General features: G+C 46.8%; 1 protein-coding gene across 1 annotated transcript in view; it reads left to right on the top strand.

Annotated features, from left to right (window-relative positions):
- The window catches only part of KIF5C (kinesin family member 5C), a 169,334-nt gene that overhangs the window by 126,189 nt on the left and 18,311 nt on the right, over positions 1 to 24,834 (top strand). Inside the window, exons 16-25 of the mRNA XM_003359416.5 lie at positions 2,078 to 2,266; positions 6,073 to 6,190; positions 8,555 to 8,631; positions 10,266 to 10,375; positions 12,393 to 12,494; positions 12,729 to 12,789; positions 17,170 to 17,241; positions 20,184 to 20,288; positions 22,332 to 22,548; positions 23,975 to 24,088. Of these exons, the coding sequence (XP_003359464.1) occupies positions 2,078 to 2,266; positions 6,073 to 6,190; positions 8,555 to 8,631; positions 10,266 to 10,375; positions 12,393 to 12,494; positions 12,729 to 12,789; positions 17,170 to 17,241; positions 20,184 to 20,288; positions 22,332 to 22,548; positions 23,975 to 24,081 (1,158 nt within the window). The 3' untranslated portion in view covers positions 24,082 to 24,088. The remainder of the gene's footprint in view (positions 1 to 2,077; positions 2,267 to 6,072; positions 6,191 to 8,554; positions 8,632 to 10,265; positions 10,376 to 12,392; positions 12,495 to 12,728; positions 12,790 to 17,169; positions 17,242 to 20,183; positions 20,289 to 22,331; positions 22,549 to 23,974; positions 24,089 to 24,834) is intronic.

Here is a 24,834-nt window from a genome sequence, read left to right as displayed (position 1 = left end):
TCTCATCGTTGTTCCGCACTGGACCAACCACAAAGGCAGAAGAACAAAACTGAACTTAAAGATTGCAGGTGTTGCTCACCTACTTTCTCCGTGCTATCAAATTATAGAAGGAATGTCATGAGAGGCAGTGACGGCAGTCAGAAATATAGCTCATCCGCTAGAATTTCCCTTAAAGTAAGATGGAGTCAGACATTGATACTTGTGGATTTTCTTGCTGTTAACATAGATTCTGCATTGTGTTGTTGATTGCTACTGGATTCACTTAACAGATACTGTTGTGGAATTCTTAGAAGGTTAACACCAAATTACAGGCACTCAGCCCTGTCTAGTGTACTTCCTTTCTGCTACCAATTTTCAGAGTTGATACACAGTTCTATAGTCCTAGCTCTTCAATGTTTACTGAAAAAATAGTCATACTATGAGTTCCTGATGTCAGTAATAACAAAAGTGGGCAGATAGCATGTACTATGGAACATCAAAAAAAAAAAAAAACAAAAAAACAAAAAAACAAACAAAAAAAAACTGTAGTTGGAACCATTGTTTTAGAACCAACTAAAGCCTCTATTCATGGGTTGGGTACTGGACACGGCTGCTGTTTTCTCCTGAGGTGCTAGGATGCCCTCTGCTGGTTAAACAAAATCTACACACAGTTGCTTTGCTTATTTGGTCCCTTGCCCTTCAAGACCCTTTTACCATCTCATTAAATGAGTTTCGATCTCAAGTATCTTGCCTCAATTTTTGTTTCCAGTAGAGCTGTGAAACTTAGATACCAAATATGAGATTATATAGGAATATTGGTTGTCAGAATCTTTTCTTCTAAAGGTGGATTTAGACTGTAATTCTCAGGTAATCTTAAATAAGCTAGATGCTTGTGTCCTTGGAAGGACAGGCACATAGAGGCAGGCAAACAGATTGGTAGTAATGAGAAGTTGTGCAGGAAAACTTTCATTCAGAGGTACTTTTGGTAATAGCACATGCTTTTTAAATCCTTTCTATTTCAACCCTTGCTTCTAGAAACATTTTCAAGCTGTTAGACTATTTGTCTCTCTGAATAGCAGACTAGAGAGAACATAATTGAAACTTTGATTTGACTTCTTTTTTTTTTTTTTTTTTGGTCTTTCTGCCTTTTCTAGGGCTGCTCCCGCGGCATATGGAAGTTCCCAGGCTAGGGGTCCATTCGGAGCTGTAGCCACCGGCCTACACCACAGCCACAGCAACGCAGGATCCGAGCCACATCTGCGACCTACATCACAGCTCACGGCAATGCTGGATCCTTAACCTGCTGAGCAAGGCCAGGGATCGAACCCGCAACCTCATGGTTCTTAGATTTGTTAACCACTGCGCCACGATGGGAACTCCCTGATTTGACTTCTTATAGGGACTCAGAGTCACCTTTAGGAACACTGGGCCTTGCTGTTCTTCCAGGAATGTAAGGTATAAGACATTGAAGGGAAAACCCTTCTTCAGCATTATTTTTCTCTTTTTAATTTCAGTGTCTTTTTCTTCTGATATTATCTTTTTTATCCCTAAAATCACTTGAAATAAAAAACCTGGTTAATTGAAGATTATATTTAGCACAGGGTTTCTTTCTTTTCTTTTTTTTTTTTTTTGGTGGTTGGGGAGTGCCCCGGCACATGGAATTTCCCAGGCCGGAGATGGAACCCTCACCACAGCAGCAACCCACCACTGCAGTGACAGTGCTAGGTCTTTAACCTGCTGCACAGCAAGGGAAGGCCAGCAGAGGTGTTTTGTTTGTTTGTTTGTTTGTTTGTTTGTTTGAGAGTTAAGTTTTATTTAGGGTGAAATTAGGACTTAAGCCCTGGAGACAACATCTCAGGTAGCCCCTAGAAGCCACCCAGCAGAGGTTTTTAATTTGCAAGTTTTGCTAGAGATTTCAGAGAACTTAGGGTTGAACACATAGCACTTTTTAGAGATTGTTTTCATCTGGTGGTCCTATAATTAGGGGATTCTTAACCAGAACCCCACAGACATCTTGAAGACCCATGGACAGGTTTCAGGAGCCCTGGGACCTCTGGAAATGGTAGACGTAGGTGAGAGTGTTCCTTCCTGTGCTCAGTTGGCAGATGTGAATGGAGTCATTGAGGAGGAATTCACCATGGCCCGCCTGTACATCAGCAAGATGAAGTCCGAGGTCAAGTCCCTGGTGAACCGCAGCAAACAGCTGGAGAGTGCTCAGATGGACTCCAATAGGAAGATGAACGCCAGTGAGCGGGAGCTGGCTGCCTGCCAGCTGCTCATCTCCCAGGTAGGCCCACCCTTTTCCTCTTGTTTCACACCCTTGTCCTCAGGAAACCTGCTTCCTCCATGCTCTTAGTGAGGCTGGTGGTGGTAATAGGGATGGACTTTGCTTTACGTAGCACTTGGCCTCCCCAGGCAGTGACAGCCCAGGCTTATTCCTAACACTGGGTTTGGTTGTGTGAATTACAGGAATTTCCTTCAGCCCCTTTCTAAAGAATGTATCTATACATATCTTAATCTAGTTATCTATGGGTAAGTGGGTAGGTAGAATAGAGATACACAATGAATGGACCAGATTGGGTGGCTATGAAAACTCAGCTAAAGCAACATTCCTTCCTCTTTTATTTTTTTAATTTTTTATTTGTTGTCTTTTTAGGGCTGCACCCGAGGCATATGGAAGTTCCCAGGCTAGGAACACCAAGGCCACAGCAACAGCAGATGGCAGATCCGAGCAGCATCTGCAACCTATACCACAGCTCACGGCAATGCCAGATCCTTAACCACTGTGTGAGGCCAGGAATCGAACCTGTGTCCTCATGGATACTAGCCAGATTTGTTTCCACTGAGCCACGATGGGAATTCCCATTCCTTCCTCTTTTAATCTCTACAACAGGTCCAATTTAAAATGAGCAAAGAGAAACTACACCTTACTATTGTTATTCATAGTAGCAACAGGTAACATTTTATTGAGTGTTGACAGTGCACCATATAATGTGCTAAGCATTTTACATGCATTCTCTGCCTCGATCTTTAAAAAAATCCTAGTGGGAAGGTTTTATTATTGTTCCTGTTTTCTTTTAGAGAAGGAAAATGAGACTTAGAAAGATTAACTATACTGTCCAAACTCATACAGGTGGTGAAAGACAGAGATGGGACTCAACCCAAAGTGTGTCTGAATACAAAGCCTTGATGGGATTTTCAAGCCATCAGGCATGTTTCATTCTCAGTGGGTAAGGCTACCCTTCTACCCACATGGCATTTTCACTTTAGTAAGGTGGTTTCAGAAAACTGCAGCCTCATTTCCCATCTGCCACTGATACCTGAGCTTTGGGTTTGAGGCTCCTGTGAGTGGTCCCATGGGTACAGCTCACTGCCTTAGTCCAGGCATTAAAATAGCTAAAGTCAACTGGGGGAAGCAGATTCCAGCAAGGACTGTGCATCAGATAGTGCTGAGGAAGAGACAGAAGCACACGTCACCCTGTGTGCTTGTGAACACAGGACTCTATGATCACAGGACCAGCTCCAGCCTCCTTGCTGCCTTACCGTAATAACCTAAAAGATGCACCTTAAAGCATCGAGTCTCCATTTTATAAATAACATAACAAGCAAAAACGTATTTAAGGAGTTCCCATTGTGGTGCAGCGGAAACCAGTCAGACTAGTAACCATGAGGTTTTGGGTTCAATCCCTGGCCTCTCTCAGTGGGTTAAAGATTTGGCGTTGCCGTGAGCTATGGTGTAGGTCGCTAACAGGGCTCAGATCCTGCGTTGCTGTGGCTGTGGCATAGCCGGTAGCTGTAGCTCTGATTCGACCCCTAACGTGGGAGCCTCCATATGCTGCACCATCAGTCCTAAAAAAGTAAAAAAAAAAACCCAAAAACAAAAAAACCCTATATATATATATATATATATATATTTGATTATTCAGTGCTGGTGTGTGGTAGTGAAATTTAGATACACTGTTGAGAGAATCATAGTTAGATCAGTCCTTTTGGAAAGTACCTTGGGAATCAAAAAGCATAAAAATGTAAGTATACTTTGGTCCAGGAATTTCACTTATGGTATTTTTTTTCTTGGTAGTGAAAACGAAACATTTTCACTTCATATGGTTTTATCATTCCTTGATTAAAAATATTAGAGCTTATATGCTAGATGTGGAGTGCGGTATTGCTTACATTATAATAAAATAGGCAACTATCTGTTGAGAAAACTAGTGACACGAAATTACATGGAAGGATATTATGCAGCCCTTAAAAAATTCATAAAATCTAGTCATTTGGAAAGTTTAATTGTATAAAGTTAAAAATGAAAATGCTGAGTTATAGACCTACGCTATGCCTTGCAACTTTGTAAAATATGCATTCATATAGATAAGACCATGGATATAGGGCGAATTTGTTGATGAATTAGAGTGGTTTATGGGTGAAATTTACACCACCTTTTCTGATTTTGCTTTACAATTTGACATTTTTATAATTTATGGAAATTGAGAAGAAAAATGATCAACACTAGGGCATAGCACACCTCAGTCTGATTTCCAGATCCCCTATTACACTGACAGTGTGTGCTTCTGGCTCGTCCTGCCCGTGACATTTTGAGGCAAGAGCACAGACGGGCCCTGTGGCTGGCAGCCCATGTCTTTCCTTCCATCCGGACACACCAGCCTCCATGTCCAAGTCAAGTCCCTTCCACACTTCCTGTGAGCTGATAGAACTGTGTAATGGTGTCAGCTGTAATCTGTGTAAATGGATGAGAGGAGCTGGACTGCCAGCCCTGGCAGTGGCCTTAGGGCCACCGGAATCAGGGGTTTCTTGGTTCCCAGACTCACTGTGGTCTGGAAGAGGGGTTGGACATGCTCCCTTGGCACATGAACTTTGCTCAGTGGAGTCGGGGTGCAGGCAGAGGACCACCCAGGTGGGATGCTCTAAAGTGTAGGGCCCAACACTGGGACCCCAGCTGCCCAGATCTTAGAGCAACAGTCACTCAGGGTAGAAGAGATTGGAGCCAAGAATGTTAGAGTAGTTTGGGATTAAAGAATACCTGTCTTAGTTAGACAGCGCTTTCTGCATTAGCAACATACACAGTTTCCCATCAGGTGCTATTTTGTAATCTGCTCGAATTTACACAAAGCCAAAGACTCAATCATTATTGTCTAGGGTTCAGAAAGTAAAAGAAAACTTTGGCTCTTTATTTTCTGACATGATCTAAGGAATCTGACAAAGTATTTCCAGCTAAAATGCTATTTTGTCTGTTGTTTACACTCATCCTTGTCACCAAAAACTGTGCTCATAAAACGACTGCTCCAACGGAGCCCCTCTTTCCAGAGGTTATTTCAGTAGATCAGAGCTCAGTCTCCAGGGTCCTCCTGCCTGAATATGAACCCTGGGAATCCAGAGCGGGGAGTGTCTGCATACTTCCATCTACCTAGATGTGACTGCTGTCCCTGTTCTGTCAATGAGCTCTCGTTCACTCATTCATTCACTCCATTACATTTATTAGCTCTATACTCTCATGGAGTTAACACGTGGGAAAAAACAGATCAATCAAAAAGAAATTAGATGTCATAAGAAAATGTTGGGGCCAGAGTGAAAGGGTCCAGCAAGGACCATGTCTGGAAGGATGTTGGGGAGAACTTCCTAGGGGAGAGGAAAATGGAAATGCAAAGTCACTGAGACAGGAATTGTGTTTGAGAGATAGAAAAAGAAAAGACGTAAGGTTTGAGTTCCAAAAATGAAATCCACAAGTGCAGGTTGAAAGAATAAAGCCCTGATAAAGCCATGATATTTTCCAAGCCCCTTCTCTGTCTTCTACAAGGGGAGAAAACCAGCTTGGGCTTTGGGATTGCTCTTAAGGGAATGATGAGGAAGGGCAGGGCCATAAGCGGTGACTGTGGACGATGAAGCAGAGAAGCCCATGGAGGCACGATGACCATCTGTGGTTCCAGATCCTATGCAAAGGGCAGAATATGCCCCATTTGAGCACTGGGACTCAAAAATGTCTTCTATCGCATTTTCCCTTTGGACAGTCCCAGGCAAGCCAGGATGACTATTTGCTAGTCATTCATTGCTCCCTTTTGTCTGTTTGCTTGTTTAAAGCATGAAGCCAAGATCAAATCCCTGACAGACTACATGCAGAACATGGAGCAGAAGCGAAGGCAGCTGGAAGAGTCCCAAGACTCGCTCAGTGAAGAGCTGGCCAAGCTCCGAGCCCAAGGTAAGCAATTGACCACTTTGCGGGTGTCCAGCTCTTGGCCTAAATCAGACACTCTCTTGTTGGCTGGACTCATGGTGTTTAATTTTGCTCAGTTAAAGCATTTCTAGGTCTACTGAAAATGGGGGCAGGGTGGGGGGAACATCTAGAAGATTGCCCCAACCCTGCATCTGCTCCTCTTCCCATTTTCCCCTCAGTCCGCCTTGCTGCCCAAGTCAGAATCCTCCCCTTTCTTCTTCTCTCTCCAGCCTGTCACCAAGGCCTGTCCATTCGGCCCTACAGATGTGTCTCTGGTTCCTGTCATCTCTGTCTTGTCACTGTCCTTAATCCTAATTAGAATTGTGGCTACACCCATCTACCAAGGGACCCACCCCCGTCTGCTCTAGGCTGAACACTGGCTCCATCCCAAGTTCTATCTTGTGCTTACTTTCATGCCTCTGACCCTTCCATGGTGTCTGATTGCTCTTAATATAGAGTCTGAACTTATAGTAGTGCATCCTCCATTCTTCAAACAAGCTCTTCCTTTGCCAGGCAACCTCCTGACCCCCTTTGCTGAGGAGAGTGCCCAGCACATAGGAAGCACTCAAGGAACATGAATAAATAGAAGAAATTCTAGAGAAGTGACTCAAAGTGCAGAAACCAGAAGAGGAATAAGAATGAGTGCATTGTAGTGAAATGGGAACACACAGATTACAGTATGAGTTGCAGTAAAAACTGGTCGAGTCCTTTTGGAAAGCATTTTGAACATACATATTAATAATTATAACACTTTTCATACCTTTTGATCCTCACATCTCAGATATTCATGGCAGAGTTTCTTATATGAGTGAAAAAAAAGGAAGCCACCTAAATGTCCAAAAGTTAAATGAACTATGGTATGTTGTTTAAAAGAACAATTTTTTTTCATCATGGAGATAAAATCGTAAAGGCTGTGCAGCAATGCTTACAATACATTAGATTAAACATCATAACATGTAATTTCATCTTTACTTTGGCTATAGCATTTAAAAATCAATGGATGCCTGTGTTCTGAGCCTGCAAATTAATATTTCAAAGAAAAATGGTTCTTGATAGGGTAATCAGATTGATGACGATGTTATCCTTTTTTATTTTCTTTTATTTTCTTTGTTGTTATTTTGCCTCAAATGTAAATTAAAGAAGAAAGAGAACACACCCACCCCGACTATGACCTTGTAAAATTTTCTTTATGTGATAAGGGATGTGAGGAAGAGAATGCACCACCCAAAACTTGATGTGGAAAAGAACTTTTCCCTCTGGTAAATTGCTTTTGCAATAGTGCTACTGAGCAGAAATTACATCAAAGCAAGAAGAGCTGATATTTATTTTATTTATTTATTTATTTATTTTTGTCTTTTTGCCATTTCTTGGGCCGCTCCTGCGGCATATGGAAGTTTCCAGGCTAGGGGTTGAATCGGAGCTGTAGCCGCCAGCCTACGCCAGAGCCGCAGCAACGTGGGATCCGAGCCATGTCTGCAACCTACACCACAGCTCACAGCAACGCTGGATCCTTAACCCACTGAGCAAGGGCAGGGATCGAACCTGCAACCTCATGGTTCCTGGTCGGATTCGTTAACCACTGAGCCACAACAGGAACTCCAAGAAGAGCTGAAATTAAGTAGAACAGACTAGAGAGAACATTTAATGACTTGGATGCCACTGTCTTGAACCGTTTTGGTCCCTCCATCCTCCGTCTCAGGCTGCCCCTTACCCGCTGTGCTCAGGGAGCACCACTGACCAAGAATGGGTGGGGACTTGTCCTCCCTTCCCCCCACATGTGCCCCACAGCAGCCCTGCTCCCAACACGTGGCCTTCCTGTTTGGTTTGGAGAGAGTTATTTTATATTTCTGTTTTCTGTGTGCTTACCCTTAGATTGTTTTCCTGCTCCAGATTCTTAGAGAATAAACAGCTTCCCCATGGGAGGTAAATTAGCTCTTTCTGAAAGTCTCAAAGTGGCATGAATCTAAATGCTGCAAATACTGGCAGAGTGCGTTATTATTGGCAAAGCACGTGTATGTGTGCTGCCCAGGAGCAGCCCAGCAGGCCAGGTAGAGAACCAGCCCTCTGTGGTGTGCGGTGACACACCCTGGTCAGTTCCAGAGTGACAGCCCCAAGTTAGCCCTCCCCCTCCAGTCACCACTCTCCTCAGAGGACTGGGGTAGTGTCCCAGGAGAGATCAGCCTTGCTGCCAGAAGCCAGAAGTCCTCCTTCAGAGGCACATTTGTTCTTGTAAACCATAGTTTTGATTGGTGAGATAAGCTCGTGTTTCACCCCGTTCTTTTTTTAAATGTTTACTTTTGGGTGTGAGTCCTTCCCGTTAAATCTAAAACCATTTAAAATTCAAAACAGAAAAAATGCATGAAGTCAGCTTCCAGGATAAGGAGAAGGAACATCTGACCCGGCTGCAGGATGCTGAGGAAATGAAGGTGTGTACACCGCTCCTTCCAGGAGCCCAGGCCACGTCTGTATATCCTTGATCTAGGAAAATCCGCCTCCTTTAGAGCCTTGGGTGGCAGGGTAGGAGGGAGTGGGCAGGACCAGGGTGGGGTATCAGAGCCGCACAGAGTATGGCCTGGCTTATAAATGAGACTGAGGCGGAGGTGTCTAGAACCCCTGAGTCCCCTGTAAGCGGTAGTTATGTTGCATCAGTACATTTCTCGTCCCTGTTCATGACCAAGAGGGAGAAAGCACGCTTTCCAGTCTTGCGTGGGCCACGTGCACAAGTTCCACAAAAACGTTTGCACCCTCTCCCCATTTGAATGAAAAAAAGCAGCTCTCCCTTCTGCCTTTTTATTTTATTCTATTTTTTAGTTTTTGTCTTATTAGGGCTGTACCCATGGCATATGGAAGTTTCCAGGCCAGGGGTTGAATAGGAGCTACAGCTGCCAGCCTATGCCACAGCCACAGTAATGCCAGATCAGAAGCATGCATATGACCTACACCACAGCTCACTGCAACGCTGGATACTTAACCCACTGAGCGTGGCCAGGGATTGAACCTGCATCCTCATGGATACTAGTCGAGTTCTTAACCTGCTGAGCCACAATGGGAACTCCTGCTTCTACCTTTTTAAAGACGCCCCAAATTCAAAGTATCATCTTAAAAGTAGAGCTCTTTTTTTCTTTTTTCTTTAGGGCCACACCTGGGGCATATAGAAGTTCCTAGGCTAGTGGTCAGATTGGAGTTGCAGCTGCCAGTCTACACCACAGCCACAGCTGCCAGTCTACACCACAGCCACAGCAATGCAGGATCTGAGCCTGTCTGTGACTGACACCATAGCTCACCACAACTCCATATCCTTAACCCAGTGAGTGAGGCCAGGGATGAAACCCATGTCCTTATGGGTACTAGTTGTGTTTGTTACTGCTGAGCCACAACCGGAACTCTTAGAGATCTTTAATTTTGGTAATGTTGCAAATAGAAAAGGAAATGCGGGAAAGATGATTAAGGAAATAAGATTTTAAGGTGAATACAATGAGATAGGAGAAAATGTAGAACTTTTGATTAGTTTTAGGTAAACCCAAGCCCCGTGTGGGTGCCCTGACATTAAAGCAGTACCATGAATGACGCTGCCCTAGCCCACAGGATAACCCTGCCTTGCCTTGCGGGCCTCTCCTGGGCTCACGTCACTTTGGTGGAAAGATTTCTTTGAACATCTTAAATCTGTGCAGTGGTCTGGGCAGGGATGAGGCATTTTGCAGGTGAGGAAGTGTGACTCACACAGGTTCCATGGTTTGTCTGAGGTCACCTAGGTGGGAAGAGGTCCATGCCCTCTGACTGACCTGGCAAGAGAAGCCACATGTGTGGCTCAGATGAGGCATAGAAGTTCAGAGGAAAACCTTTTACTTGAGGAGTGGGCTAATTTGCTCCTAGGGCCCACCTATTTTTATACCAGATCCTTGAGTTCTGTTGTCCCAGCAAAGCACAGTGGGTTCTAGGGGCCCTGGTTTGGGGACCTGACAGCTGAGGGCTATGGGCCAGGAGGTAGCCATCCAGGGCTTGTCACAGAGCAGGCTGAGAGCCAACGTGCCTGACATATTTCTCCCCACCTGGGTTGCAGAAGGCACTGGAACAACAGATGGAGAGCCACCGGGAAGCTCATCAGAAGCAGCTGTCCAGACTCCGAGATGAGATCGAGGAGAAGCAGAAAATCATCGATGAGATTCGGGAGTGAGTTGGTCCTGGGGGCTCTCAGGAGTGGGGGCGGGCCTGGCCCCTGGGCCAGACTGGAGGGACATGGCTTCTACGTCTCTGTCGTTGCCACGCTGTGGACTCTGGGCTCTGCCCTGGTGCCTCAGTGAGCTGGATGTGATTCTGCCAAGTCTGCCTTCCCATCTGGAGCCAAATTTTCAGGGTCTCCGTTGGGCAGGTGGCAGGCAGGCCCAGCTGTCCTGCCCAGTCCCCTTGGAGCAGGGCACACTGGTGACTCAGCTGGGCAGACATGTGCCCCAGTGGGTGGGGATGCCGTTCCTTTGAGAGTGTGGAAAAAAAGACTCTGAATTGGCCCTGACTTAGGGGTCCGGGTAGGTTAATAAATACCCCAGAAAAGACAGCTCCTGGTGCCTCCTCACCCCAACACATATGTCCTCACTGCACAACCTGAAGCCACCTGGTCACATGCACACCCACTTCTTAGGGACCCATACTGCTGTGTGTCTGTCTGTGTTCGAGGGCATCGTTGCAGCTGGTCTCTGGTGACATCCCTCAAGGCCATTGTCCTGTCCTGTCTTGAGGAGCCCTCTGCTCCATAATTATCCCTCCCCACCTCTCTCTCACCTTCCCGTCTCATTGTCACAAGTCCCCATCCTGGGAGGTGCCTTCAGGATCCTCTCCTCCGGGTACTTAACATTTTTTTGCAGAGTCCCTTGGTAGTCTTTGAACCTCTTTGCAAAACAATGTGTTTAAATGTCCCAAATAAAAGACATAGGAAAACAAAGACAACCAATTATTTTGAAATACAGTTCCATCCAGTGACACCCTTCTCTCCTGACCCCCCCACCCCCCACCCCAACCTGGTCTAGACTAAAGGTTCCCTCCTCTCTGTTTCTACAGATGAAGAAACAGATTTCTATATGGGAAGCAAGGTTAAATGATTAGTCCCACTGCTAAACAGGAATCTAACTGGAGTGGGAGTTTTAATTCCCCAGACTATTGATCCAAACCTCTTTTCGGTGTCTATGAGCTGCTTGCACAGCACATTTGCATTTTAAAAGCAAAAGTGTAAATGACGTGAGGGGTTCTGTGCACAGTCTACTAGGAAAGCATGTAGCACCTCTCCCTTCTTCTGGCGCCCCATGCTCCGGCTCATGTTGTGCCTTCCTTCCCCTTTAAGTGTGCCTTGTATTGGCTCTTCTGCTGAATCACCCTCCAAAATGTTCAGCTGGAAGCGGAGGGGAGGGAGGGAGGGAAGGTGAGAGGGATGGAGGGTCTGGTCTGTGCATGAGTTGGCAAGGCAGGGGGAGTTTCCTTGGCCTATGCCTTTCATACGGCCTCTGGGTTTTCCTTCCAATAGTGCATAATCTGTTCCTCTGCTGTAATGTAGGCGTAGCCATAGGAAAGGTTACACAAGGACTTGGGCTAATATAAATGGTGACCAAATGCCCCCAACCAGATGGCAAGTTTCTTTTTTGCAGCAGCCCCTGGACTTTCTGTTTTCTCTCTCAGTTACCTAGATCCACCCGCCACCCCACCCCCCACCCCCATAACTTCACAGAGCAGAACTGTCCCTGTGTCAGCCAGGATTTGAATTTAGCAGATGCTTACAGAACATCGGACCAGAGAGGAAGAAGGGAAAGTCAGAATGGCCAAATAAGGTCCCGGGAGTGGCTACATGCCATCTGTGGTGCAGACGAAGCAGAATTCTTCTGACTAGGCTCCTTTTTTCTGTTTTAAAATATCGACCCCTTTTCCCATCTCATTATTTTCCCTCCCAAAGCTTTTGCACAAGCCAACTATAAATACATTCTTAAAGCCTTATGTTTCATGCCTCTTAGATGTTCCCAGAAATTAGTTTTCACTTGGGCAGGGAGGAAGCTGTGAAGTTATTCTCTGATCCCTCAAAATCCTCCAGAATTGCTGCCTTTATTGCACAGAACTAATGGGTTTGGAATAGAACCCCATCTTTAGCAGCATGACTCAGAAATTTCAGGCTGATGTGGAATGTATTGCTTTTTCCTCTCCATTTCAGTTTGAATCAGAAACTGCAACTGGAACAGGAGAAGCTCAGTTCTGATTATAATAAGCTGAAAATAGAGGACCAAGAGAGAGAGATGAAACTGGAAAAGCTCTTGTGAGTGCATTATAAATATTTCCTCTATTTTCTCTTATCCCCACACAGTCTTAACCGGTCTACTTTGATGATTCAGATATCCAAATATTCATTTTAGCTCGGGCCAGTTTAAAAACAGACCATGGCCGTTTTTGTGAGTTGGTTTGTTTTGTTGATTTATCTGCAGGTGCACATGGTATCTGTGAGAATCTCTGATGCCCCTTTGGTGGTTCACGATTGCTTTCTGTTTTTTAGATTGCTCAATGATAAAAGGGAACAAGCCAGAGAGGACCTCAAAGGGCTAGAAGAGACAGTGGTATGTTGACATATTTCCCACCTCATTTTAGTCTCAAAAGATCGGAGTAGTTTATATTCCTTTGAATTTGTTTATTCTGAAATTTTGTCTGTGCATGCCTTTCTTGAATATCATTTTAAACATGAAACTTCCTATGGAAACGTGAAGGTTGTAGAATGCACTCCCCAACTCTTGACAGCGTGATTAACCATCATTCCATCCATCCATCCATCTATCTATCCATCCATCCATCTATCCATCCATCCATCTATCCATCCATCCATCCATCCATCCATCCACCCACCCACCCACCCATATACCCATCCATCCATCCATCCTTAGGACTGTAACTCTGGAGCCCCAACTGAGATTTAAACTCAGATCAAGACCTGCAGTTTTACAGCCTTTGTATGCTCTGGCTTACTTCCATTCAACAGTCAATGGATATTTATTGACCACCTGCTAAGGGCTGACATTCTTTTATGTGCTTGGGTTGCATCAATACACAGCAGAGAGAAGATGCTGGTCCTTGTGAAGCTGTCCTTCACCTGGGGGAGCCAGACAATGCACAATAGGAAGTAAATCATGACCTGTATTAGATGGTTATAGAAAGTGTGGAGGGTGGTGTTTGGGGGCGGCCCCAGGAGGAGGTGACATTTGAGCTGGAAAGAGGGAGTCATAAGGATGTCTGAGGCGGAGATTTCCAGGAGAGGCAAAAGCATGGCTCAAGGCCCCAAGGTGAGCCCATGCCTAGCATGTTGGCATGCATCAGGGAAGCCAGTGTGTCTGTGGCCTAGAGCAGGAGAGAGGCAGGAGGTAGGCACAGAGAGGCCAAGACAAGAGGGCCTGCTGGCCAGGTGGGGCCTTGACACTTGCAAGGTTGGGTCAGAGGAGTGACAGATCCACTACCATTGGAAGAAGGGCTCACCATTGGAGATCCTGTTTGGTTTTCTCAGTCCTGCATCTGAATTCATTGGTTTTCTCTCTTCTGGTCCACTTCTGTTTCAATTGCCCTGCTGCCTGGCTCTGAGGGCTCTCAAGAGCCCACGAAAGTGCCACACAGCCTGCGTTTGAAGGCAGACATCCTGTCAATGATGCTCAAGTTGGTGAAAACATGTTTGGCCCTTTCACATGAAATGACAACCCAGAGAAACTGTTGTTTAGATACAGTGATACATTTAGGTTCCCTTCATACATTATGTGACTTTGTGTGGGCTGAGCCTGTCAGCAAGAACTCAGTGACCTCAGATTGGAGGCAAGTGGTTGATCAGGGCTGGGCCTGAGGCTGCACCTGGCCTCTGGGCCTGTGTGAGCTGCTCAAAGCCAGGTAGGGACATGGAGGGCACAAGCCATTCAGGACAGAGGAAGGGTGACTGTTCAGAGGAAGTCAGGCCTTTGACGCCTGGCAAAGAAGACAATGGACAGGGCGTCTGGAGGGGAAACTGAGGTGCAGCCATGAAATTGCTTCCTCTTCATCTCTTTTTCTTGGGAAGTGATACCCGTGATCGTAGATAATTATAACCATTCAGAAAAATATAGAATATTAAAATGTGACCATGTTCCCACTAGCCAGAGATCAATATTTCATTTTTTTTTCTTTTACACATGTGAGCTCTCTCTCACCCAGCATCCTGCCTCTATGCCCTCACTCTTCACCTCCCCCATGTTTAGGCACCACAACACTCCCTCACACACATATCACCACTCATCACACTCGTGCACAGCCACAGGCCCTCCGTTTCACGTTTTCACGCCTGTGTTCATCTACACACGGGTCCTTACGCACTCACTCAGCACATTCCCCCATGCTGGCACCCACACTCCCACCAGTGCATCCATATTCTCACTTGCACACTCACGCCTGAGCTCATCCACCCTCACAGTCCTGCTCACTCTCAGCTCACACCTTTCTTTACACACCCACTCACACCTCATGTCCCTGTGCACAAACACTCTCACCCAGTACATCCCCCCAGCACCTTCACAGGTGGTCACCCTCCCCTTTGCTTACAAAGGAGCACTCACGCTCTTGCTCACCTGCATAGCCTCCCCCGAGTACTCATCCACTCTCACACCCTCCCTCACCTCCACTCACACTCACGGCTCTGTCTTTCAGACTCAAGCTTTCTCTGTCACACTCATGAGATGTGCTTTTGCAGTTCTGAATGTATTTTAACAACACATTTTCCTCCCTAGCCTCCTCAGATCCACTGCTCCTCCCTCCCACCCGCCCACCTGCATTCCTGCCCAGCACCCACAGCCTCCCCCCAGGCTCACACACTCACTCCCTCACAGGTGGATGGACTTAGCAACACAGCCTCCGTGTTCCCTCTCTGCTCTCACCCCCCTGTCCACACACGTGCACACACACACACACGTGTTCAGTCCCCAAACTGGAACCCCACAGGCTATGTCATTTCAGTCATTTTTTCACTCTGCCTCCCATCAGAACCCCCTGAGCTGTCAGTGTTCCTCAGAAGCAGGCTCGCTGTCCCGGCTGACCCTTCCTGAGCTGGCCTGAGCTCCAGGCCTGCACTGCCTCCTGGAGTATCTGGACAGGGCCAGGGTGGGGCCTGCTGCCCAGGGATTGGGATTGCTGAAGCCCACTCCAGGGGGCGCTCTTGGGAAAGGCTGACTGGCAGGCAGGGGCGTCTCTGGGCCCCAGGCAGCCATCTGGCTTCAACAGGACACTTTGTGTGGGCTCTTGGGCTGGACCCTCCTCCTACCACCTCTCTGGTCCCACCCTCGCCATCCACTGGGACAGGAAGCTGAGCCCTGACTTTACACCAAGGTCAGTGGCCTGTGCTGGGAAAGTCTTGAGGGAAAGGAATCAGAGTCGGTGGGGGAACAATGACCGTGATGGAGGAGAGTTTGTTGCCCGAGGAACCAAATGACAGTTGCTTGGGCAAATATGTGCAACTTTTCAACCATTTCCAAGGTCTTGAACTTCCCCTCCTCAACTATTGGTCCAAGTTATCTAAAAACTAACAAAAATGAGGGAAAGTCGCCAAGCTCAGGACTCTGGATTATTTGGAGGTTGGCCCCGTGGAAATGCTTGGCCCTTTGACAAGGCATTTGGGTCTTCTCTTCTCCTGTCCCCGTGAGATGGTGGCATTTTTCACTGAAAGTATTTACAGTGATTATAGGTCAATCAGTAATGAAATCCTTGAAGTAAGAGGGAGAGCTGACAGCACAGGGGCCCGGGCCAAGCCCTCTCGGGCAGGGGTGTGAAGCTGCACCCCTATACCTGCCAGCCGGCAGCTCAGCCTTGGATGGGGCACTGCATGCATGGTGTTCAGACCCACCTGGCCTCCTACAGAAAGTGATTTGCTTCATCTGAGGAAGCAATTGACTTCAGGTGGTTTTTATTTCAACACAGCATTGTGGAACTGGACCCAGTAATAAGACCTTAAATTAACATCAAACCTTTATGTCAAGAAACCCAGTGTTGTCATGGCTTTAGAGCCTGTTTCTTCCTTTTTTCTGTTAGCTTGCATGAGCCACATCCCTTGACATTCTGTGTTAGAGTAGATCAATTTAGACAAATTGAAGAGTATAAATGCATGTGTATCTCCGTTCTTATGGGGACGTATTTTGAATTTTGAATACCACAGTCATATGTCCTGTGATAAATACATGGTGACTTTCATGGAAGGAAATATTTTGGTTTTCTGATTTTGTTAACAAAAGTCATCAGATTTAACCCAGAACTTTATCACAGCAATCTAATTTCTAAGGGTTCATTAGACAATTCAAAATAAAGAACAAATTGCCCCCAAGTAGTTAATTACACAAAAGTTGTAACAACAATAGGAAACAATAAAAGCCTAATGAACTGACTGTCAAATATGATGCCTCAGTAAACTAGTATGCGCTAATATTTATTGAATATTTACTATGTGCCAGAAACTATAAGAGTTTTATAAGGGTCGTCTTATTTTATCTTGACAACAACAGCTATCAGGCAACTGCTACTTTTGTCCTCAGGTTACAAATAAGGAAGCTGAGGCACAAGAATGGCTAGCTAAGTTGCCCAGGATCACCCAGGTGGAAAGCCCACCAACTGTCTCAGCTATGGGCTCAGCAAATTTTTATGAGAAAACTTGAATTTTTGTGGTTGAGAGGGAAAAAGAGGTTCTATGTAAAACAAAGCAAAGGAGTGGCTTTGTTCTGGTTTACACTTCCTTGTTTGAGTTCCCCGTCCTGCACCTTAGGGTGCCCCTGGGAAGACGCCAGGTGGAGGAGGAGGACACCTGTGGTGGGCAGGTCAGAGGATACAGCCTGCACGGTCAGCGTGCAAGACTCGGTGGAGACGTCTGGGTTGATGGTCCGGTGTCAACTGTGTCCTAAATTCAGTGTGTTCCCTCACTTAAGTGATGTTTTAACTATCTTCTCTTGCAGTCTCGAGAGCTACAGACTCTACACAATCTCCGTAAACTCTTCGTCCAGGATCTGACCGCCCGTGTTAAAAAAGTGAGTTCTAGCTTGTGTGAATGAGACCGAGAAGAAAAGTTGTCCAGAAAGAATCATTTTCAGTTGAAACATCACTTGCCAGGGCCAGTTATGCTTAAAAATTAATTACGTCTTGCCAGAGAATGTGATGAAAAGAATGTGCTAGAGGGGGAAAAATACTTGGGAACATTTTTCCATCTGATTTTTCCTTCTTAGTTAAAGGAAGTTATAATCCTTTCCTTGGCCTTTATTTCAAAAGAATACATATTTATCTGGCCGCCATGTGAAACCCCTGTGAACAATGCAGGGAAAAACCCGGAGGTGTCTCCTCCTGGTGAGTGATGCCAGGAGCCTGGAAAAGTCAGGGGCAGGACCCTCCTATTTGCCTGTTAGGGGCCGTGATGGGCCAGGTCAGAGTGCCTGAAGTTCTCTAATAGCTGGCATCTGGTATACTCTCTGCAGTAACCATGCGCGTGCTTCTTAGTGTTCTGTCCTGCAGCTGTGGAGATGAGCTCAGAGGTCACATAACCTCCTGAGGTCACCCAGCTGGGGAGAGCCAGAGCTCGGTCTGGAATCCAGGTCTGCGTGGCTTCTGAGTCTGAACTTCTTTGGTCCTTGTGCCACACGCAGTCATCTCAGGGAGTTGCCAAACAGTGAACCCCCAGAACAGCTAGCAGTGGTCTCAGGAGGAAGGAGGGAGAGCTGGAGGCAGTAAGGGGGCTACACTTTAAAGACGTTTGAAAGCAGTGGATGAGGAGCAGTGGGCCCAGAGGTGTAATAGGATGGACAGCAGGTATATTTAAGAGAAGTGGGTGCTAGAGTTCCCTGGTGGCTTAGTGGCTTAAGGATCTGGCATTTTTTCGCTGCTGTGGCTCCGGTCACTGCTTGTGTGCATGTTCAATCCCTGACCAGGGAACTTATGCATGCCGCGGGTATGCCCAAAAAACAAAAGAAAATAGTGTGTGCGTGGGGGTCTGTGTGAAGGAGCCAAGGAAAAGAGAGAAAATACCTCTATCTCTATCTATATATTTATAGAAGAGGTGATTGGTGGAGTCAGATCTGAGAGGGCAGAATTGACAGCATAGGAAATGTATTTGGCTTATACGGGGAAGGGACACGTTTTCCTGGAGAGAAGCGGAGAAGCCAAGATGGAGACATTTGTAGGGAAATATATGGCAGTGGCAAGAGATGCATCCACTGACTCTGACCTTTTCAGTTAACTTGGAGGTTCAGCCCTCGATGAGAGGAAAGAAGAGAATGGGGAGCCCACGGAGACAAAAGGAGGCCCAGGCGGCTGTGGGGGCGTTGCTGGGAATGAGTTAAAAGGATGCTGAGCAGTGATGGGGGTGCCCAGCTGAGGGTCAGAGCATAGATTTGCCGTGATGCCTGACAGCATGATTCTAGTGAGTTTGGAGGCCTGGGAATGAAAATAAGGAAAGCAGGTGGCGGGGTGGGGGGAGGGGACAGGAAATCTCAAGGCCTGAGTGGCTATGATCAGGCAGGGAGGTAGTGACCATAATCAAAATAGAAATGACCAGAGAACCCAGACCAGGGAAGAGAGAGAGGCCAGAGCCGAGGTGATGGAGACGGAAACCAGAGAGGTTAGGACAAGAAAGGAAATGGCTCAGTCGGAGGAGGAGGTGTTCCAAGGAGGGTGCAGAGCTTCAGCTCAGACTTGGTGAACTTCACACCATAAAACTCTCTAGGAAGGACCTTCTCTTAGACCAGTGGTTCCCAAAGTGTGGTCACCTGGCCAGCAGCACTCGCTCACCTGAGAACTTGCTAGATACACAGATTCTCAGACCCATTCCAGATCTGCTCATTCAGAGACTAGGATGGGGGTCCAGCAATCAGAGTTTTGTTTTGTTTTGTTTTTCTTTTGCTTTTTAGGGCTGCACCCGTGGCATATGGAAGTTCCCAGGCTAGGGGTCAAATTGGAGCTACAGCTGCCAGCCTACACCACAGCCACAGCAATGCAGGATCCAAGCCGCATCTGTGACCTACACTGCAGCTCACGGCAAGGCCAGATCCCTGACCCACTGAGCAAGGCCAGGGATCGAACCCGTGTCCTCGTAGACACTAGAAGGATTCATCTCTGCTGTACCACAAGGGGAACTCCAGCAATCAGAGTTTTAACAAACCCTCCTCTGGGCTTGAGAACCCTGGATTTAGACTAAGACCAGTTTGAGACATTGCCATCACTTCTCAGAAAGAGAAAAATGATGATCTTTTTGTAGTCAGACGAAGCAAGCATGCTTTGCCATTTTTGGACTCCAGGATGTGTTTATACACGTATTTCACGACTTATCTGGCCACCCAGTGTGGCAGTGCTGGGAGAACGGTGTTCCTGTCAATCTCAAGGGCTGATTAATTTGGAGACTTGATCCAGCACAGAACGGCAGATGCTGTGATTAGCCTGAGATGGATTCACTGAGGAATTTCATGGAATTGGAAGCTGAAGGGACAAGCAGAAGCTGTTGGGACTTCCCAGGGGGACCATAGACACCTGCCCACAGCTTGATGACTCGTTGCCTCACTTGTGATGTTTGAAATGAAATTGAGGTCTTAGGTTTATGTTTTCATACTAGTTCTTCTTAATGAGTTTTGGAACACTTCCTTTTGAAAAGAATAGTTTCTTCTTACCTTCCTGCCAGGGAGAGGTATATTTCACAAAGAGAAGTGTATCTAATCCATATCCTTCAAAAGAAGGGCTTTTCCTTTTTTTATCTCACTAAAAAATAACACTAACACTTCTTATGCTTTTGATACCATTCAGGGAAATTGAGAAGACTCTTGAGTCTAACTTTTTAGAACCTCTCTTTATTTTCGCTTTCAGAATAGCCTATAGTAAGATGGGGGATTTTTTTCTAAAGAAAAATCCCCCATCAAGCTTCTGCTTGATGCTGGGGCTGAGGGTGGGCGGTGTGGAGGCCAGTCCCTCTGATCCCTCGGTATTGATGCAGAGCGTGGAGCTGGACAGTGACGATGGAGGAGGAAGTGCCGCCCAGAAGCAGAAAATTTCCTTCCTGGAGAATAACCTAGAGCAGCTCACTAAAGTTCACAAACAGGTAGGAGGGTTTTACCAGCTTCCTTCTGTTTCTCTTTCTCTCCTGGAAAGAAGCACCACTGGATTTAGCCCCGGTGAGAGAAGCTACAGAAGGAAAAGAGCCGTCTGTCACCAGAGAACGTCAGCACTGGAAGGGCCTTTGAACTCTTTCAGTCTTCAGTGACTTCCCTTGGATATAAAATACTTTCTTTAATGGAAGCCGCATATAAGGAACTGACTTAGTCCTTTGGGGTTTTGGGAGTGGGATGTGCGGTCACGTCTTTTCATCCTGCCTCCCGTCCAAGCTGGGACCCCAGCTGGCCTCAGTGTCTCTCACGACACCTTGGAGGACCCTCTGTGGACCCAAAGCCTCCACTGAATGCAAAGTGATGCCACTGAGCTGGATCAGGCTCCTAATTTTTATGGTTGAGGAAATATGCTGAGAGTGGAAGTGACTGGCTTCATCCCACAGGTGGGAGAACTGGGACCAGAAGCAGCCCCCTCTCTGCTCTGTCCCCCTGTTTCTTGAGCATCTTCTAAGGTGCCTGCAATGCCCTGAAGTTTGACTATAGTGACAGAGTGCAACAACCATGTCCAAACCTACCAATAATTTAGGTAGGTTATTTGCCTCCTTTCTGTTTAAAGGCTGGAATGTTCATGACCGTTTTCCCTAAATCCTCAAGCGTTGCAATCTGATAAAAATGGTCCACCTTCCACATGGCCAAGGGGATGTCATTTCTCTTTAAGCTGTTATGTCCTCTTCAACATTACGGATGATGGCATTTTGCCTCAAAGGGAGGAGGACAGATTCAACATGGTTGAAATCATTCAAGCAAATTGTTGATGAGAAATAGAAAAGCTGAAACTGCTGGGAAACTTGAAATAGAGCTCTGAAATTCATTAATAATTTTATTCATGAATTCAATGAATATTTATTAGAAACCTACTCTCCACTGGGCTCTAGAGCTGGTCCTGGGTGGGGATTCCAGAATAAAGACAAGTGTGGACCCAGCAATAGTCCAGCCTTCATATAGCACTTTCTGATTTTCAAAACTTTTCCTGAGCTCTCCACAATTGTCCTAATATGTAGTATGTAGTTATTATAGTGGTTAAATGACTCACTCCTGGTCAGGTGGCCAGGGAATAACAGAGCTGGCTCTTGAGCCCATTCTTAACCCAGGGCAAGCCTGTCCCTTTTTTTATTTTGCTTTTTAGGGCCTCACCCAGGGCATATGGAGGTTCCTAGTCTAGGGGTCAAATCAGGGCCATAGCTGTCGGCCTCCACCACAGCCGCAGCAACACAGGATCCCTGACCCACTGAGGGAGGCCAGGGATTGAACTCTCATCATGGATAGAACCAGCATCCTCATGGATACTAGTTGGATTCATTTCCACTGGGCTGCAATGGGAACTCCAAGCCTGCCTGTCCCTTCTTAACTGAGGGTCTTAGGTAATGAAAGAGAGAACAGTAGCCCTCAGTTGCCCATTAGCCTCTGGATATGTGGGATACAAAGCCGTTGCTGGTGTCGACAAAGTGTCCTGCTTGCAAGGAGGCCTTCAGAGGGCTCTAGGACATTCATGCCTTTCACTGAGCGCTTTTGAACTGGCTTCACATTTTTTAATCTTTCACATGCCGTTGTGCAGATAGTCAATTTTCTCCCCCAAGCACTCGCTATTTCCCAACTCAAACAAAAAAGGAAGTAAAGCCCACCCAAGCCTGAAAGTTTCCTATGGCTGGAAATGGCTTTTAATTTTATCTTACACTCCTTGCTCACTTCCTTGCACCCCGTGAATCCTGTGTTTGGCAAACGGGAGTCTCAGGGTATGGGGGTTTTATTTTCCTTGGGTATTCCCAGAGTTTATGGTGATAGGGACTTTCCAAGCTGATGTATGGGGGAGGAGTGTGTGTGTGCACACGCGTGTGTGTGTGTGTGCATGTGCGTGTGTGTGTGTGGGGGGGGTTCTAGCTGCTCTCCTGTCAATTCCTCGGGCCCCCAGGTGGGTCTGCTCCTCCTGCCACCCCGCTTCCTCCCAACCCAGTAACTGCCCCCCTTTCCTTCCGTAGCTCGTCCGGGACAACGCAGACCTGCGCTGTGAGCTGCCCAAACTGGAGAAGCGCCTGCGCGCCACAGCGGAGCGAGTTAAGGCGCTGGAGAGTGCGCTGAAAGAGGCCAAGGAGAATGCCATGCGGGACCGCAAGCGCTACCAGCAGGAGGTGGACCGTATCAAGGAGGCCGTGCGAGCCAAGAACATGGCCAGGAGGGCCCACTCGGCCCAGATTGGTACGTGTGCACTCACCTGGGTCCTTATAAAGGGCCAGAGCTGGGAGGTTGCTTGGATGCTCTGGGCAGCCTTCCTGGAGCTTCCCAGTACCCGGTGCCCATCCTGGGAGGATGGGATTCCCGGGCACAGGCTTCCTTATTACACTGAGAGATTACAGGGACATTTTGTGATCTTCAAAGCTATTGAGCTGAGCTGAGAAGCCGACCAACCCTGGCTGCAGGCAAAGATGTTTGACTGTAAACAGGGGAATACTCTCCGAAATACCAGAATGTAGGGCTTGCTCAGCAAAGCCTGAAGGCCCCTTCTGTTCTGCACCAGGCGGAACCATGAAGGAACTGTGTGCAAGGACAGGTTTGGAAATACCCTGGAGAGAGCCAGGCCTGGCCTCAGTGAGTGAGGTGAGGGGACCTGGATGTCCACCCCTTCAAGACCTAGATTTGCATGCTCCACCCATGCAGAGAGTGAGAGTGTAGCTGGTGGGGCCAACTGTCAGGAGAGAAAGGGAAGGAGAGTAAGGAAAAGGGATTTAAGTATATTCTCGAGAGAGCTTCTCTCTCTCCCTCTCTCTCTTTCCCTCTTTTTCTTTCTCTCTTTCTTTCTTTTTCTTTCTTAGTTGAAAGACCTCCAATAACATGTAATATTATTTCTCATCAGATATTGCTGTGCAAATAGATGTTTTGTAAACCAGCAACTTCATGTTTCTCGTTTTAAGATCATACCTTAGATTAGTGGTTCATTGCATTTACTGGATTTTATACCCTTGGAAAATCTGCTGAAAACTCTGGGCCCTTTTCCTGACTCAAAATGCATCAGAGGCAGACTTCTATATCCAGTTTCAGGGAGATGCTATTGGAACCCAAGGGGAACCTATGGATCTGCCTCAGATAAAACAGAGTCCTTTGTTTTCTAATTTTTCTTTTTCTTTCTCTCTTTTTTTTTTGTATTTTTAGAGTCGCACCTGAGGCATATGGAGGTTCCCAGGCTAGGGGTCGAATCAGAGCTACAGCCACAAGCCTAAACCACAGCCACAGCAACTCAGGACCCAGGCCTCGTCTGAGACCCACACCACAGCTCACGGCAGTGTGGATCCCCAACCCACTGAGCGGGGCCAGGGATTGAACCTGCATCCTCATGGATCCTAGTCGAGTTCATTAACTGCTGAGCCACGAAGGGAACTTCTGTTTCTAATTTTTCTTAAATCAAGATCGAAATAATTGATATATAAAGTCTCTCTGTCCTCTACACACTTGGAGGACATGCTTGGATTAGCTGACTGTACTAATAGGAGGGCAGACCACCTGTCTTCAGAAAGGTCTGGTGGTTGATAAGAATTGTCGTGTTGATAAAACTGTGCTTCTTGGTTTTCGTGTGTAACCTGGATGTGTCTGGATTTAGCTGTTTTTGAATGTCTCTTCTCTTTTGCAGCCAAGCCCATCCGCCCTGGACACTACCCAGCATCGTCTCCAACGGCTGTCCATGCCATCCGAGGGGGAGGAGGCGGCTCTTCAAACCCCACTCACCACCAGAAATAAACACGAAGTGAGTCCTTAGCGTCAGGTGTGGCTTCTGTCCGGGGCAGCTCTGGGGCTCTCTGCCCCTGCCTGGCTCTCAGCCATGTGTGCATGGACCTGTGGGGAGGAAGGAATTAAGCGTGACCCCAGGACGGACCCCGGGGGTTCAGGATATTAGGGGCCAGGGTCTACCCTCAACTCCGTCTCGAGCCTCAGGGTCTTCTGACCCAGGCCACCTGGCACCAGGGGCCCTCTGGGGATGGGGAGGGTGTGGTACATGATTCATCAGAGCTTCCTTTTGTCTGTGGGACTCCTGTCTGTAGCTGGCAGCCAGAAGGGCATTACCTGTTTGTCAGCTGCTTTTACCCAGAGCAGGCAGACGTGGGTGGTTACTTTAAGTCTCAGGAACTGATTATAAAGAAAGAGCGAGGTAATAGAAAATCACATTTTTATAGTTATGACTTGAACTCAACAAATGGGGTTTTTATGAATTGTGCAAATCAATGTCCAGGTGGGTCCTGACCACTTTTTTCTTTTGAGATGATATGAAAATCTCTCTCCCCACAATCCACATGCCTGACATTGCTCTACCAGCACAAAATAAAAAGTGGTGTGTTTCGGAAAAGAGAAGACGGAGAGTGCAAGCCTGCTGCCCTCTACTTGAGATAAAGAGGTTACTGGTTGGGCAGGGCAAGCAGACAGCTAGGTGGCCAGAAAAATCTGTTTAGAGAAACTCTGACCAGGAAATGAGAGGAGGGTCTCCAGATGTTGCCC

The sequence above is a fragment of the Sus scrofa genome, chromosome 15 (assembly GCF_054392235.1).
Source record: "Sus scrofa isolate SSC_HxYL_T2T_F1_AM1 chromosome 15, Sscrofa_HxYL_maternal_Yorkshire_Landrace_v2.0, whole genome shotgun sequence".
Taxonomy (NCBI): domain Eukaryota; kingdom Metazoa; phylum Chordata; class Mammalia; order Artiodactyla; family Suidae; genus Sus; species Sus scrofa.
This window is presented reverse-complemented; position numbering and strand designations above follow the sequence as displayed.